The 17,066-nt window shown below is 60.3% G+C and overlaps 1 protein-coding gene across 2 annotated transcripts in view; it reads left to right on the top strand.

The window, feature by feature from the left end:
- CEP104 (centrosomal protein 104) overlaps nt 1–15,254 on the top strand; it is a 32,361-nt gene extending 17,107 nt beyond the window's left edge. The window contains exons 13-22 of one of the 2 annotated variants that reach the window (XM_059138059.1): nt 1,200–1,376; nt 4,368–4,574; nt 4,989–5,096; nt 8,842–8,878; nt 9,264–9,330; nt 9,757–9,865; nt 11,404–11,542; nt 11,709–11,776; nt 13,785–13,875; nt 14,776–15,254. In XM_059138059.1, the coding sequence (XP_058994042.1) occupies nt 1,200–1,376; nt 4,368–4,574; nt 4,989–5,096; nt 8,842–8,878; nt 9,264–9,330; nt 9,757–9,865; nt 11,404–11,542; nt 11,709–11,776; nt 13,785–13,875; nt 14,776–14,888 (1,116 nt within the window). In that variant the 3' untranslated portion in view covers nt 14,889–15,254. Of the gene's footprint in view, nt 1–1,199; nt 1,377–4,367; nt 4,575–4,988; nt 5,097–8,841; nt 8,879–9,263; nt 9,331–9,756; nt 9,866–11,403; nt 11,543–11,708; nt 11,777–13,784; nt 13,876–14,772 lie in introns of both variants that reach the window. The other variant, XM_059138058.1, reaches the window with a different exon arrangement.
- The last annotated feature ends 1,812 nt before the right edge of the window (nt 15,255–17,066 follow it).

Below are 17,066 nucleotides of genomic sequence, written 5' to 3'. Positions count from 1 at the left end.
TGGAATGACTCCGTCTGAATAGTTTTGTTCGTTCAACAGGCGTGCCTCCTCCAGGCCAGGTGTTGTGGGGAAAGCGAGAGCACTCTGGGGGTTCGGACCCTGAGTGAGACCCGAGCGCCGGCTTCAGCAGGTCCCCGGGTTCCTCCCGAGTCCATCAACACTCCGCAGCTTTCCCGCTGTCTCGGAGGGTCACATTTCCAGTGTGAAGAGCACTTCCCACTTCCTTTAACCTGAGCTCTGGGGGAGGGTGGGGGGAAGTGGGCTAGACTGACAGGGAGGTGACGCGGTGCCCCAGTCCTACGAGGGGCTCCCGCTCCGTGGGGCTCCGAGTCTGGGGAGGTGGCGCCTCTCAACAGGCCCATTGAAAAGGAGGGTGTGTCATTCCTCCGTTTCCTCGGGTATTTTTTAAGGGAGGAAGAGGAAGTGGAGACGAGGGGGGTCTGGGAAGTGGAGGGGGGTCTGGTCCGTCCGTGTCTGTTGAGAGAGCGAACGAGTCAACAGCTACAGAGGGGCGAGGCTGAGGGAGAGAATCCCAAGCAGGCTCCCCACTGAGCAGGGACCCAGTGCAGGGCTCAATCCCGTGACCCCGAGATCAGGACCTGAGCCGAAATCAAGAGTCGGGACTCAACCGACTGAGCCACCTGGGAGCTCCCAAGACTGATTTCTGGGTGTGTCGCGGCCCACGTGCTTCGGCCTCTCATCAGTGCGCCTCCTGCGTCGTGTGCCCGAAGGCTGAACACCTTACTCATGGGAAGACTTGCTCCTTCCGTGGGCCTCCCACACCCCTGTGAGCCCAGAGGGGTCTCACCACCCAGAGACCGTGCACCGCTACCCTCTAGGCCGACAGATCATAAATAGTGACACGGTATCATTTGATTTAGAACTTTAGAAACTAGAAAACCTTTTTCCTGAAGTTGGGAAATTGTGAGGAGTGAAATCTTTAGTTTTAGATCACATTTCTTGTAAAGGCGTCATTTGTCTGTGAGTGATCATGTTTTATTTTTTTATGATTTGGGGTTTTGTTTTTAATCATTATATCTTAAATAGAATGCACACGCATTAGAGATAAACTAGTTTACCGCCATATTTTACTCCCTATTTTTTCCTTTGACGTTGACCTCAAGGACTGAACTGAAGTATACTGAGCTGCCTCTAGCGTCTTCCAGTGCAGATTAACACAGTCATGTTGGTTTTCATAGGAAATGGCTTTGTTCAAGGAAGTCAAGGCTCTCCAAATTATCCCTTCGCACTTGGTGCAGCCGTTAAAAGCCAACACTTCGAACCATCTGGCCATGAGCCAGGTAGGCCTCCTGGCCCGGCTTCTGAAAGACCTGGGCACCGGGAGCTCGGGCTTCTCTGTCGACAGCGTGATGAAGGTAAGCGCACCTCTGGTGCCGTGCGGCCGAGGCCTGAGCGCTTGCGATGGGCCTGGAGCGGGGGGGGGGGGTCTGGTCCGTCCGTGTCTGTTGAGAGAGCGAACGAGTCAACAGCTACAGAGAAGTAGCCACCGCTTCACCTAGCAGAGGGGGCACCACAAGGCTTCCGGCTCCTCACTCTACCGCGGGGCGGCACACATATGCGGACGCTGGTCCACGGTGGTGGACAGACTGCAGAGAACCCGTGTCCGTAAGAGAGAAGCACAGAGTCCCTGAGCACGCCCCGTGATGCAGCGAGACTAGCACAGACGTTCTGGGAGAGAGACCACCAGCACCAGCGCAAGGAGTCCCTCCCTAATTTCAGATGTGGGGGAAGGGAGTGCGGAGCGCGGCCTGCGCATGGCCAGATGCCGAGCTGTGACGCTCTCATGACAGCTTGTCCCCGGCAGCCCCCCCACGAGCGCTCTGTGTTCGCTCCCGTCCGTGAGGGAAGGGGTGGGTCTCCGTGGATCCCACATGTGCAGCGACTCGGAAGCCTGGACTGGGTCCTCATGGAGTCACATGTGCCATCAGGAGAGGCAGGAGCAAGTCAGGCCACTTCCATCCCTGTGTTTTCTCTACGGAAGTGTGATTTAGACACTGAAGTAGAGAAGCCTTCGGACAGCCCCTCCCCTGGCTTCTGGAGCTCCGTGCCCCACTCACCGCACGCGTGGCCTCATCTGGGTCCCTTTTCTGGTTTTCCTTCATCCTCCTGATCTCGTGAACTTTGGGGTGTCCAGGCCTCCTTTGTCATTTCTGTGCACACACCCTCACTCGGTGACCCACCCGTGGAAGACACAGTCTCTGCGCCTGCCCTCCCCGGACGCCTGACGCCTCCAGCAAGCCGTGTCCGCCCCTCGTCCCGACGGAGCGCCTGCCTCGCCTCCGACTTGCTCCGTCTCAGCCGTCCTGTTTCTGTAAATGGCAGTGGTGTTCTCTGTGCTCAGCTAGTGCCGTGGGCTCTTCCTGCGGATACATCCAGATGCTGGCCGGGCGCCCCCACTCCCCTGCTGGCCTCAGGTCCGGTCCCCATCATCACTCGCCTGGCCACCGCTGCCGGGTCCCCAATGGACTTCTCCTCCTGACTCGCCCTGAGTCACGTGGACCACTCTCTGTCTTGCCTCCAAGTGCAGTTTCCTGCCCCGCACCGGTCTGTTCCCATTACACAGCGCCCTGCTTCGAGATGCCGGCGTGGGCGTCCGTCCCAGTGCGCTGCAGAGGCAAACACACATCTCAGCGGGGTAGATCGGGGAGCGTCGGTCACACTCCCGGGTGGTCCCATGCAGCTTGCCAGGAGAGCGGTCCCTGTGCCCCACGCCGGCCTTCGGGCCCCCGTCTCCTTCCATTAGGACACCACCAGCTTCTCCCATGACTCCGAGGTCACCGAACAGACGAAGTGGGTCGGGGTGGTGAGGGAGTCTTTACGGGCCGGGCTGCTCCCACCCGCCCTTCCCCGATGGGCACTTGGGCCCGGGACACGTGGCATAGCTGTGCCCGTGGAAGAAGGCAGCCGGCTGGTGAAGGCGCCGCTGTGTCTGGGTCCCCCTGCACGTGGGAAGGACGGATCCAGCTGGAGCAAAGCGGAGAAAGAAGCGAATGGAAGTTGGAAGTAGGGTTGGGTCCGGCAGGAGCGGAGTCCCCGGGGTCCGGCAGGAGCAGAGTCCCCGCGTGGCCGACGGGATTGGGCTCTGGCATAGCCGCAGGAGGGCTGGCTGCATGCAGAGTGGGGAAAGTGCATCCTCTCCACGGACGAGGTCCGCTTGAAGCCTGACTGGACGCTGGAGTTTGAGAGACAGGAGCGACGTATGAAACTGCCCCTTGACGTCCGAGAAGCTGAACTGACCAGAAATGCCTCAGGTCGGGTCACCGTGTGCTGCCCAGGACGCCCATGGCACCTGTCGGGGCAAGTGTGGCGCGGGGCCAGTCAGCATGCTTCTCGGGTCTGCGGGCCCGCTCCGTCTGGCCCGTGACTACACAGGAAGAAGGGGTCCCGGAAGTGACTTAGTGACGGACACGTGGGGCAGGAAAGCCTGGAGGTGACAGATGGGAGAAGACGGTGGTGGGTCCAAAGCGGACCAGAGGCCCCAGTGGGGCTGAGGAATTGTCCCACAGAGAAGTGGGACAGGCAGAAGGTGAGCTGCAGAGGGCAGGACTCCTGGAGGCCAGGACTCCTCAGGGCAGTGCCGCAGCGGGTGGCCAGGCCCGGGGTAGAACCAGGAGCCTGTAGCCGGCCGAGACGGTGGGCAGTGCGAGGCCAGTGCCCAGAGCCCCACGGGCAGAAGTCGACTTTCTGAGCATGGTCGGGACCGCGCGGGATGGGACAAACGTGTCACGGCGGGTCCTTGTGGCACCGCACCGCAGAGCAGCCGAAGCGCAGCGTGGCCGACGAGCGTCCGCGGCAGGAATGTGGGGTAGGAGAAGGGAGGTTTCACAGAAGGACAAGCCGGTGTTCTGCTTAGAGGATCCCACAAGACCCCGCGTGTGCGCCAGCATGCACGCGCACACACACTAGTGAGCGCGCGTCTGGGCGGGACCCCGAGGCTTCTGCTGCCGTGTTTCGTTTCTTAAAGATCGAAGCAGACATGGCCAGATTACAACGTCGGTTAACGTGGGTGGTGGACACGTGAAGGTTCTTGTGTCCTCTTCTCTGTGACTGGAAGATTTTATAATATGTAATTTAATCTGAGCCTACGCGAGGATGGAACCTAGAAAATGTTTGTTGGCCTGTGAGCGCGGAGCTGCGTGCGTGCAGCCAGCGCGAGCTCCGCGGCGCACATGAGGCAAACAGAGAGGAACTCGGTGTCGTGATAGCCAGAATTCGGTGCGTGGTGGTCTTTTTTGTTCCTTTTCAAACTTGTGTAATGTGCCTCTATTTCTTTTATGCTGGGGAAAAATAAACTCTGTTGTTGTCAGACTCCGTCACCACAAGAACCCCTCCCGACCCGTGTTCAGTTTTCAGTGAGCGCCCTGGAGCACAGAGTGTACGAGGTCCGGGAGGCCGCGGTTCGAGTCATTTTGGACATGTATAAGCAGCACCGGGCTCTTATTCTGGACTACCTCCCTCCAGACGATACCACCACGCGCAAGAATGTTCTCTACAAAACAATTTTTGAGGGATTTGCTAAAATCGATGGCAGACCTACAGATGCTGAAATTAGGGTAAGTCAACTTCTATGGAATTACGACTTAATCCTCTGTTGAAGTTGTTTGGTCACCCAATAACCCGACAGATTGCTCAAGGAGCTTCAGGTGCAGGAGACCAGGGGAAGGTCGTCTCCCGAGCTCAGATCCTGGCTGCTCCACACCCTGCCTGGGAGACTCCGTCTCCCCGTATGCGAACAGGAACAGTGACGGCTGGGTGGACGTGTGTGGTTTTGCCCGTTTATCGGGGAAGCCGGGCGAGGTGGTTTGAGCCCAGTTGTATCGTTGGTCTCAGTAACTGCCGTACCGTGTAAGAAACGTAATTCATGTGCCATAGTGCTCTCCCGATTCGTAAGACCACCCTAAAGTGCTCTTCTAATGGCATTTTATTCTAATTTTATTCTAATTCTAATAATCTAATGTCCATACCAGGCACAGAAGAAAGCAGCTACAGAAGAAGCTGAAAAACGAAAGAAAGACGAGATCAAAGCTCTGCAAGGGCAGTTGGCCGCACTCAAGGACGCCGAGGTCGACACCCAGGTCGGGAAGGCCACCATCTCCCCTACCCACACGCTCGCGGACGCCCCGACTGCTGTCCCACAGACACATACACGGCCTGCCTGCTTTCCTCTCACAGGGCAATGTAGATGAGACCTGTAGGCTATGTTGCTTTTTAAAAACGAGCTTCGGGTTGCATAAAAGGAACCGTCCGTCAGCTCGTTGGAATTAGGCACTGATTCCAGGGAGGGGCGTGAGCTGCTGGCGATGGTTAGAGAGGAAACTCCGGGGCTAAAGGCAGGAGGTGCAGGACAGAGTTCTCTTCGCAGCTCCTAGCCTCCCTCAGAGGCAAAGGACCAAAAGAAGCTTGTAAGTGAAGATCCGATTTCCATGCACTGAAGAAGGCAGGTTTCAGGGATCTGTTCCCCCTCAGGAAGTCCCTGGTCCTCAGCCTCCGGGAGACGTCGTCCAGGGGGTCAGAGAGTGATTGCCCTGTTTCTGGGATTCCTACCAGTTTCAGGATGTTCACTTGGTCATTCAGGCCCTTAAGTCGAAAGAAAAGGGGAGGGGGTGGGAGGAGCCATCAGGGAGCACGAGGTTTCAGGGGTGCAGGGAGAGAAGGTTCTAGAGTGTGCTGCATGGCCCGTCCCTGGTGACGGGACCGCCCTGTGCCCACACAGGCTGCTAGGAGGTCGGAGCTCGCGGTGAGGGTTCTTGCCACGGCTCAGAGAGAGAGAGAGCAGCGGAGTGCGTGCTGGCGTGCCGTGCCGGGGCCCGGAGCCGTGGTGGCGATTCGGGAGGCGCTGGCCACTGGGAAGAAGAGGACAGAGCGGAGGGGCTGCGGGGGAGGGCTCCTGGGGGTGGCGCCGCACACCATGCAGTCACGGTGGTTTGGGGTTTTTTTTTAAGATTTTATTTATTTTGAGCAAGAGAAGTGGGGGAAAGGCAGCGGGAAAGGGAGAAGGCGGCTCCCCGCGGAGCAGGAGCCGACGCAGGGCTCGTTCCCAGGACCCGGGGATCATGACCGGAGCCGAACACAGATGCTTGATGACTGACCACCCCGCCCAGGCGTCCTTCAAGCATGGTCCTTCAGGGCATCCATGTTTCTTCCGATTCTCACAGCCGCCTGCCAAAGCAGGTCCAACTTCTTAATGTTATACAAATGAAGAAACAAATTTATTTATATTTTGAGAGAGGAAGAGAGAGCGTGAGTGGGGGAAGGGACAGAGAGGGAGAGAGAATCTCAAGCAGGCTCCGCACCCAGCACAGGGCCCAACACAGGGCTTGATCTCACGACCCTGAGATCATGACCTGAGCCAAAATCAGGAGTCAGACGCTTAACCCACTGAGCCACCCAGGTGCCCCAGTGGGGAAGCAAATTTTTAGAACTGAAGTGACTTAAAGCACAGATCTCTCAGGGGTTAGCCAGGACAGCCGGGCTGTGCTGCTCACCGGCCCCTCCCCATCACAGCACTGAGCCACAGTGAGTCCTGCACCCGATGGTGTGGGTTCCACTGAGGCCACGTGCGCCCCACAGGAATCTGTGGGCATGCTGCCGGGTAACCTCATCCTTCAGCTTTCCCGGCACCTTCATCACTTCTTCTCCGTTTGTCACGTGTTTGCTGAGCACCTGCTCAGTGCCAGGCATGGTGCTGGGCTCCGGGAATAAGCCGGGAACAAAACCAAGTCCTGTCCCCTCCCCAGGGCCACGGCTCCAAGAGGCAGAGACTGTGAAAGAAAGTGCAGCACAGGGTAGAGCGCACAGCGGGCGTGGACGTCAGCGCGCTGTCTTCGAACGGTCGCCGACAGTGCTGGGATCTCTTTCTCTGTTGTTTTTATCGCCGTAAAATATTCATAGCATGTTTTAACCTATGTTAACAGTATCCAAACGTATACTCCGTGCCACTCAGTGCCCTCACGGGGTTAGCACCAGGCCCACCATCCAGCTCCAACACTTCCGTGAATGACAGAGAATTTTTAGACTGTCTGATTGCTCCAGAGTTTTAGAAAAAAGGATTTCAAAGTTCCTGATAGGTTTCCTAAGCTCTTCGAAGCACCAAGAAGGTAAAACTTGAAACTAAAGTTCTGCTTTCAGCATTGTTTACTTTGTCTCCCTGCAAAACGCACAAAGCCATCTCTCAAGAGGTTTTGGTGCCTAAAATCCAGTGCCCCTGAGTTTGCCTGCTGTGTAGGCACCGAAATCGTGTGAGCCAGGTGCCGGCCTCACGTAGTCTGCCGTCCCTCACCAGCTCTAGTGTCGTATTCTGCGCTGTGTCTTCTTCTCCGGGCCTGGCCGTGACATAAGTCCGTTACTATGATGCGAAGCTTGAGTCTCTGCAGATGCAGCAGACCGTAGCCATGTTTGTAGCCCGTCCCTCACATGCTAGTGTAGGGCCGCCCACTATCCCTCTTCTCTGAAACCGAGAGTCCAAGAAGGCCTTTAACCTCTGCCCCAGACCAGGCCGGTTGGTCCCCAGGGTGCTGTGAGGTGTTCCCGACATGGTCAGTCTTTGTAGGGATGATAGCCATGTGCAGAGAGCTGAGGAGGAGACATGCTAACGTGGCTCCCAGAGCTCTGGCCGGGGGAGGACTGTGGGCAGCCCAGGAGCTGCAGGGGGAAGGCCTGAGCCCTGCACAGCTGGCCACCCGTAGTGACACTCAGCGGTTCGTGAGGGACCCCTCTGCCCACTCCACGCATTGGAGCTCCCCTGCGCACGTAGCTCCCCAGACACTGTCTGACCCAGAGAGGGGCCTGGCGGGAGGAGCAAGGCCCATCACACCGGTGGCTGCCTCGCTGCCCGGTGTCTGTCTCAGCATGGGGACGCTAGTATGTCAAGTTACCCACTGAGTCCCCAAGCGTGCTGGGGACCGTGTGTGCCAGAGCACGGAACAGACAGAAATCTCTGTTGTCGGGGACCCTCACCTCTTTCAGTGGCGTCTGATGGTGATGAGGACACACAAGGGAGTGTGTGAGAGTCGCCAGGGCCGAGGAAGGGCTCCAGGAGGGGCTGCTGGCTGACACCTCGCCCTCCGGGGACTGGGGTGGGGCGAGACCGGGCCAGAGGAGGAGAGGGCGGAGCTTGGGTGCCAGGGTCCTTGGAGGGGCGGTTGGAGCCCGGTGGCTGGTGTCCAGAGACCACTGCAGACACGAGAGGAGGGGACAGGTGACTTAGGAAGCCGGCTGGGAGTCTCGAGCAGGAGTAAATTAGCCTGGCGAGGCTTTCACGGGCCCACCGGAAGCAGGGCCCCCAAGCTGGTGAGAGGAGGCCTGGCCTGAATGGAGAGAATGGGAAACGTCCGTGGCCTCCACAGTGTGCGCCGGGGGCTCCAGAGCCCGATCTGCAGCCAGACAGGCTGGGGCAGCTGCTCAGCCTGGGCAGGAGAGGTTGGGTCCTGGGACCTTCAAGGAGAGAGGACTCGAACCCTTGGTCACCCCCACGGAGGGCTGTGAGCCTGAGAACCGGGAAGAGCATACCTAGCGTGAGAGCCAGGAACGGGGAGGCAGCTAGGGCGATGGGGCTCGTGGGGCGCCCCAGGCATCCGGGGACAAGGGTGATAATCATGTGCTGCCCAGAGCCCAGGGCACTGAGGACGGTGAGCCACTGGGAAGCAGCAGCAGGGCAGGAGCCCGTGGCGGGGCTTGTGAGGGGAAAGCACACGTTTGGGCGTTGACGGCGCACAGAGCTGTTACTTGTTGGTGGAAAGTTGGAAAACAGAAGCACTTATTCTCCTGGACAGACTCTCACGTGCAGCCGTCTGTCCCTGACCTCTCTGTTTCTGTTCTCAGGGCAAAGGAGCCCCCCCGGTGGAGGCGGACAGTCAGGGTAGGTACCGGGCACGGGGCTCCCGGCAGCGGCCGCCTCTGTCCCCGAGCAGGTGCCGGGGATGGAAGATGAACACCACCCTTGTCGCCTAGTGTGCTTTGGGGTTTTTTTTAAGATTCATTGGTTTGAGAGACAGCTCGCTCCCAGGAGCCGGGGGGGGAGGCGTGGGGAGAGAGAGGCCGAGCACAGAGCCCGACACAGGGCTTAATCCCACGACCCCGTGACCATGACCCACACCAACACCGAGAGTCGGACCCTCACCGATGGGGGCACCCAGACGCCCCTCGACTCGTAGCTCCTAAACGTGTTTCCCATCAGAGTGGCTACTACCCGTTTGGAGACGTTGACAGGAAGTTACTTTAAATGATTTCTTGTCTCGTTTCAGACACACAAGGAGGGAAAGCTGCCCCACCGCCGGCTGCGGAAGGCCCAGATAACCACTACTTGGAGAAGTGAGTAGCGTGTCTCTAGCGCGGCCCGTGCGCAGGGAAGTGTTTCCTCGAGCGCGGCCGGCTTCTGTCAGCCGACCGGCTCCTCCCGTCATCTGTCATCCCTAGGGAAGAGCGACGGCCCTCCCGACCCACGGGCCCCCTTTGCCCCCAGAGACGTCAGCAGCCCGTTGGTCAGACACGGAGCACTGTGACCGCAGATACTTTCCCCTTTGAGTCAGATGTCCTTGTCCTCGTGACCTCGCTGGCGGCTGTGCTAGGTCATGCTGGCAGGGCAGAAGCTCAGGGGACCTTGAGCCTATTTGTCCCCAACACCTGCTCCTCCTACCGTGCGAGCAGGCTGTGCCCCCGCGGACCCGCGGCCAGGGCGGGCGTGCGCCTTCCTGGACGATTCCCGAGCCTGCGTCCACGGCTTGTGTTCTCTTCCAGCCTGTGCATCTTCTGCGGGGAGAGGAGCGAGGCCTTCACGGAGGAGGGGCTGGACCTGCACTACTGGAAGCACTGTCTCATGCTGACGAGGTGCGGCTACTGCAAGCAGGTCAGTGCCGCGCGGCCCGAGCTCGGCGTCTCGGAGGCCAGCTCCCTGGCCCTCAAAGCCACCACCTCTCCCCGCAGAGTCACCACCGTCCCGATTCCTGACCCCACAAGTCGGTGTTGCTCGCTTCTTGAGTTGATACAAACGGAACCGTACAAACCGTAACCATCTTGTGTCCTGCTGGTCTCCCTGCTTTGTCGCAGGCTGTTTGACAGTCCAGGGCCCATCCCTCCGCCCTGCTGTTTTTGGAAATCGGGCCGTGTCCCGTTTGAGGCTTCCATGAAGAGTGTTCCTCCGGGCGCTCCAGTGTCCGTCTGCCGAGGCACCTGTGAAAGCTCTGTTTGGGGTGCACCCTGGGGGTGGAGAGGCCGGGCGCACCTGCGGGGCTGCAGGGCTGACGCAGGCAGTGCTCGGAGGGGCCGCACGTCCACGCCCCGGCCAGGGCCACCTCCGTGCTTCCTGCCACTGGTGAGGTGCGGCACGTGGCTGTCTGTCTACTGACTGTTCAGCTGTCCTGTTCTAGAAAATACCTTCTAGTCTCCCGGTGCTGAGGTTTTTTTAAACATTTTATTTATTTATGTTTACACGGGAGAGCGGGAGAGCAAGAGCGAGGGGAGGGGCCGGAGGGAGAAGCAGACTCTCTGCTGAGCCTGACACTGGGCTCTGTCCCGGGACCCCGGGCCGAGACAGATGCTCCACCCGCTGAGCCACCCGGACGCCCGCTGGCTTGTGTTTTCAGTTAGATAGCTCGCCGGGCTTGCTCTCCTGATCTGTGGTCACTGGTGATGTGTCCGCACCACAGTCCTTGCCAGATTCAGAGCCCACAGCCGGCCTCTCCCACTTGGGGTCCAGCCTGCTCGTCGTCCTGATGTGTCCTTTGAGTTTAACCTTGTCTACCTTGGGGGCGCCTGGGTGGCTCAGTGGGTTAAGCCTCTGCCTTCGGCTCGGATCATGCTCCCAGGGTCCCAGGATTGAGTCCCGCATCGGGCTCCCTGCTCAGCGGGAAGCCTGCGTCCCCCTCCACCTGGCACTCCACTGCTTGTGCCTCCACGGTCTCTGACTCTCTCTCTGACAAATAAATAAAATCTTAAAGAGAAAGAAATATTCTCTTATCCCCCAAATGTGGATCTCTCCTGATGCAGCGGCCTTTCTTTCAATAACAGAGGAGAGCCGAGGAGAAGGAAATCCGCCTCCGCCTCCTGCCGCTCCTCCTGGGGTCCTGCGCGCATCCGCACGTCCTCACTCACGTCAGGGAGTGGGGACTTTGAACGCAGAGGCCACACGGCTGAGCTGTCCTGCGCTTACCCCCGTGCCCTCTGGAGCTAACCACCGCTCCTCCAGCGCACCCTTAGCTGTGGCCTCTAGTGCCAGCGCAGGAACCTGACGAGGGGACGCGGGGGTGGAGCAGGGCCCCGGGAACGACGGTGGCCCCCGTGCGGGCTGGTGGGGTGGCGTGTGTGAGCTGGGGGGGCACAGGCCGGCGGGGGCAGCCCGCTCCCGTGTTCCCAGACACGCGCTTCCTTCTGCGTTTCTGGACGCAGGTGGTGGAGATCTCCAGCCTGACAGAGCACTTGCTGACGGAGTGCGACAGGAAAGACGGGTTTGGAAGGTGTTACCGCTGCAGCGAGGCCGTGCTGAAGGAAGAGCTGCCCAGACACATAAAAACGAAGGAGTGTAACCGTGAGTGCAGGCTCGGGCGGTGCCCTCGGCGTCCGTGGTGCCGTCCGTGTCCGCGGTGCCCTGCCCAGGGGCCCTGCCGGGGATGGGGCGTCCGGCCTGGTGTCTCCCGCTGCTTGCGCGGCTCTCACGGGAGGGACTAAATCTTGTCTCATTCATGCCATTGCAGCTGCCAAACCAGAGAAGCTGGCAAACCGGTGTCCGCTGTGCCATGAGAACTTCTCCCCGGGAGAGGAGGTGAGGGCCCGGCGCGGGGGTGGCCAGCCACACATGGGTTGCAGTGGCGAGCTTGTTGAGGCCGGGCCGTGATTAGGGCCCAGGGAGCGTTCAGGGAGCTCCCGGTCTGTTCCCACGCTGCTGGAACGGTTACTGTGCTTACCTGTCCGCTCAGGTGGTTTCCTCCCTCAGCACTGTGGACCCACGGGGGCGGGGGCCCTCGGCTCTGGGGTGGTGAGTGCGAGGGGCTTTGGCCTCTGTCCAGTCTCCACACTCTGGGTGCTGGGGTCCCAGATGGCGTCCCGGCCAGACCATAGCACACCAGTCCTTTGTCGTGACTGAGCCCAAGCCCAGTGCAGCCTGGAAACTGCAGGTCACAGTGAATGCGGGCTGTCCTCCTGTGCCCCCTTACCCGCCACGCGGACTCCAGCCTGGTGCACCGGGGCAGGGCCATCCGCCACCAGGTAGTGCGGCTTCGGAGGCCTGCCTCTGCTCGGCCACTTCGGCTCCGACACCCTTAACCACTGCCACCGGCCGTCCACCACGGTGTCCTGCTGCTGGGCTCTCCCTATGCCAGCCCTCTGGGACGGGGCACCACGAGACAGCTCAGACCCAGCTGCGCTCGGCAGAAATCTCGCGCACCCCGCAGTCAGCCCTGTACCTGGTGTCCCTCCGTCTCAGAAGATGCCAGAGACGTAAGGAAGCACACAGCAGAGCACAGGCACCCGCGGGCAGGCTTCGCGTCCCACCCCCCGCTTGAATGACGGGCGCACATTCCGGCTGCACCCGCCGTGTGCCGCCTTCTCGCGCGCCTGGGGCCACAGCCAGCAGCGTGTCCCTTCTCTGCACGCGGCAGCAGCAGGTGCGGACGCGCTCCCGCGGGGCTCACGCCTCCAGCCTCGGCGCAGTGGCCGACGCCGCACACGGGCCCTTCCTCGTCCAGCTCTTTCCCCCCGGTGGGAGACGCTGCTGGCCCGCAGGGTTTCGCGTGGCCGGGTCTGCCGGTGGCACCCCCTGCTGTCGCTCGATGGGCTCTCATCCCCTCCGTTTGCTGTGAATTGGAGGTTGGCCGGGTCAGATGCACCTTCGAGTTTTAAAACTTAGTTTCTCCTGCGGTTTTCGTAGCTGGTGGCGCGTTCTTCCGTAGCCAGCGGGTTCTGAAAACTAAGTCCTGTGACGACTTGAAGTACTTGGCTCATTCCAGGCTCTGTAAAGCGGGACATACGGAGGGACCCAGAGCCCTGCTGTCCCTGCCCCTGCTCACTGCCCCTCCCGCCTTACAGGGCTCACTTCTTTCTGACGGCTTGGCCTGGTTAAAGGATGCCTGCGTGGTCCGCACAGGCACATGTTCTCTCTCGCCGTTTATTTTAGAATCTCACGCCCTTGCATCTGTGCTCCGCTGGCTCCCATGGCACTGACGCTGCCCTGGGACACCCGCCCCTCCTCTGGCTGCTATGTGCTGCGCCGGCTCTGAGTGTCGCAGCCCCTGGCCCCTCTTCCTGCCATGCCCTCCAGTCCCCGGGGAGCGGCAGCCTGGCTCCTGGCTCCCAGCTGTGAGGCAGTCAGCAGGCCTCTCCTTCCCCTCTGCTTCCTCAGCGTCCGGTCCTCCGTGCCGGCTGGCGTGTGGCCGCACCCTGTTCCTGTCTCACGGTTTCTGGGGTCAGGAGTTGTGGGCACAGCAGAACATCTCTGTGGCTCAGGGTCTCACCAGGCTGCGTTCCTGTGTGGGGCCGGGCGGGGAGGGGACGGTCCAGACTCACCCGGTGGCCGGCGGAAGTCCTCTTTGTCACACAGGGACCGAAGTCCCCGCTTTCTTGCTGGCGTCAACCGGGGCTGCGGTCTGCTCCTGGAGGCCCTCACAGCCCTGTGCCCCGTGGGCCGGCACAAGGGCGCGCACTCCTGTGACAGCGCTCCAGCTGCCGGGTCGGTCCGGGGTCGTGGCTGCCCCTGGTTTCGGCTCTGGCCAGAACTCGTCTCACTTGTCCCTCGGTTGCCTGGTTGACACCGTGTGCCTCCTGCTTTGTTTCAGGCGTGGAAAGCTCACCTCATGGGCCCGGCCGGCTGCACGATGAACCTGCGTAAGACCCACGTGCTGCACAGGGTGCCCGCTCCGCCGCCAGGTAAGGCCCGCGCCCTTCTGCATGTCAGCACCCGCGTGGCAACGTCCCCTCTCCCCATGGCACTCAGTCCTTGTGTTCTGGCTCCGGCTCTTGCCGAGGAGGCTACTTGTATGACCAGAACTGCCTTTTCCGCACCAAATTCTTGCCGTGGGTCCTGCCCTTCCCGGAGGCTCCCCAAGGGCGTCCTCGAGGCAGCAGATGCCAAGCCCTGAGTGTCCTCGGGCTACAGAGCCCGGTTCTCGGCATCTTTGTCCGTCACCGAGCAGAGTATTTAGAAACGCCAAATGAAATAGCGGATGCACAGATAATGCCCCGTTCCATGAATCATAATATTCTCTCTTTTATGTCAGATTTAGAGTGCCTTTCAGGAAAATACATGTTTCATTAGAAAACTAGTCCTGGCCGAAGCACGGCTGGAGGCACAGGTTTACGTTAGGGAACCTTAGTGTGAAAGCAAGAGAGTCACTGACACGAGTGTGACGAGACGTGGGTCCTGGGCTGTGTCCGTGCCGGGTGCCGGTGACGGACGCCGCCTGGCAGCAGCCTCCTCCATAAAGGAGGAACTCGGCACTTGGAGGGGCCGGCCTGAGGGTCGTCAGCCTGGAAATGAAGCTCTTGTCACACGGCCACTCCTTTTCATTTCTGGAGCTGAGTCTCTGAAGCCCGAGCGGGTGAGCGGCCCCGCTCTCCGCCGTCCCTCCCTGGCGTCCGGCGCCTCCTCCGAGCCCTTCTCCGTCCTCTTCTGCCGGCTCACGAGCCCGTCCTCCGCGGCCGGTGCGGCCACCTGCGGACCGAGGGGCCACTGTGGCGTCCCCGTGGCCTCGCACTCTGTTCACGTCTTGTCTCCCTCGTAACGCAGGGCCTGTGTTGTGTGTGTGTGTGTGTGTGTGTGTCCAGCAGGTAAAGGCCCAGCCGTGGCCAAGGCAGGGACCTCGGGATCAAAGGTCGGAAGCAAGATCCCTACCCCGAAGGGACTGGGCAAAAGCTCCGGGAGGACCTACACGAAGCGGTGACATGGCGGTGACACGACACGCGTCCTGCCTCCTTTGTCCCCGCAAGGAGCGGAGCAAGTTTCCTGACTGAACCATTTCTCCTAAAATCCACCCTTGGATATGGTGACCGTCCCCCACCCCCGCTGACCCTCGGCTCTCGGCCGTGCTGGTCCTGACTTGTTGCACCGGCCGTGGGGCCGACGGAGATCCTACGTCCCAGGGTCAGGTCTGGACCCGCCGCGGCTTCGAGCCGCCAGGCGTCTGCCCCCCCAGCCCAGCACGCACAGGAGAGCGCCCGTCTGTTCGGGGGGTGCCGACGAGATGCCCGCGCGGGCAGGCCCTCTTCCCAAGTGCTTGCAGTGATTCCCATAAAGACTTCCCCAGAAACCGCGGGCCTGTTCATCTCTCTCACACATGGCCAAATTCCCGCCGGGCTGTGGCCCCCCAGCAGCGGTGACCATGAGTGTCCCCGGGTGCCTTACCCCAGCGGGGCGCACTCTGCCTGCCCCTGCCCGGTGCGCCTCCTCACCGTGTCTGCAGAGCCCGTGCTCCCCGCTGTCACAGGTCACTGGGCATGGGCCCCCTGTGCCCCTTGCCCAGCCAGAGGCCCGTGAGGAGTGCGCGGTCCACAGCTGTCAGCACCCTCCCGCGGCAGCGCCTCCCCGCGGTAGCCCCCCAGCAGCCGTCCCCCCGCGGCAGTCACCCCACCCGCGGCAGTCACCCCCACGGCAGTCCCCTGGGGGAGCTGAGGTGGGCACTGTGAGGCTCCAAGGCAGGGCCGCGCCGGGGGTGCTCACATCCCTTACCTGCGTGCCGCCCTCAGCAGAACTACAAGGTGACTGTCACGGGTCCTGTGCTCGCCTGCCCACAGTGTCGGCCAGAGCGCCCCACTCTTGAACCCCAGAGGCAGACGTGGCACCGCTCTTGACTCCGGCGTGGGGCATCTGCTTCTTCACGCATGTCACCAGTCGGCCCCGCGGACCCAGCGTGTCTGCCTCGGGCCTGCCCCTCGCTCGTCTGCCCCTCGCTTGTCTGCCTCGGGCCTGCCCCTCGCTCGTCTGCTCCACGTTCATTTGCTCAGCTCGTCCCATGATACTTACACACCAGACGTCATTTCAAACGAAGACACCAGACCTCAAAGTCCAGCCCCCTCGCAGCTCCCCACCTGCCGTTGGGCAGGGGAGCGGTTCCGCGTGCTTCCCGTGCGGGTGGCCGGGCTGACGGGCCGGTGTGGGTCTGCAGGGAGGGCCCTGTGTCTCCCCGCAGCCGAATCTCCCGGGGGCCCGAGGCGGCTGGCCCTTCCTGTCCCACCGTGCAGCCGGGACGTGTCCCCCTCCTCCTGAGCGCCCGGCGGCCTTTCCCAACTGAGACCCGGGGTGACAGATGAAGAGTGGGCTGGGTGATTAGTGTGTAAATAAATATTGAGTTTCCGGCCATGTGAAACCACAAAGTGGGTCTTAGAAAACCCTTAACAGCTGTCTGGGCAGTGCACTCCCTGAGTCCGTCCGAGACCGTGAATTTGCACGACTCACTCTCCGTCCCGGGAAGGCTAATACCTTCTCGTACGCAGCAAGAGTGAGACCGAGAGAATTACCAAAACCAGTGACCCAACCTAGCCACGAAAGCGCCCGGGGAGAGAGGACGCAGACCTCCAGTGGGCAGCGCGGATGCCGGCAGATGGCACTCGGGCCTTTCTGGCCCCGGGGACAGCGGCTGGACCTGCGGCCCGTCGTCCTCCAGCCGCTTCCGTCACGCGAGCTAGTGAAGGAACCATTCCTTCCTCTCCGACCAACACTTCCAAATACAGATGTCTTATTTCTATATATTGTAACTTGAAAAAGCATTTGTAAAGATATTTAATTTTAGTGATTGGCAAGCAAAATCGGGTGCATTTAAGACCAGTTAGCGCTGCCAGTTACAGAAGACTCGAGCGGTGGGATTGAAATGAACCCGGGCAGGGACTCGTGGCTGCTGAAAGCCTTGCAGAGCTACGGACTAGTAAGGAACCACAAGTAAAAAACAAAAAAATTGGAAGGAACTGTAAGATCCCTTGGCCATTTATAAATAAATCTGTAAATTTGGGACAGGAATTAATAATTGACTTTTCACTCCTGAATATGTTGTGCATATTTAACTATTTATTTCTATTATTTTCATATTTCAGGATATTTTATCAAGCTAATTTAAAAGAAATGTGTC

This window comes from Mustela lutreola, chromosome 10 (genome assembly GCF_030435805.1).
Source record: "Mustela lutreola isolate mMusLut2 chromosome 10, mMusLut2.pri, whole genome shotgun sequence".
Lineage (NCBI taxonomy): Eukaryota > Metazoa > Chordata > Mammalia > Carnivora > Mustelidae > Mustela > Mustela lutreola.
Note: the sequence above shows the minus strand (reverse complement) of the source record. Positions and strands in the feature narration are given on the sequence as shown.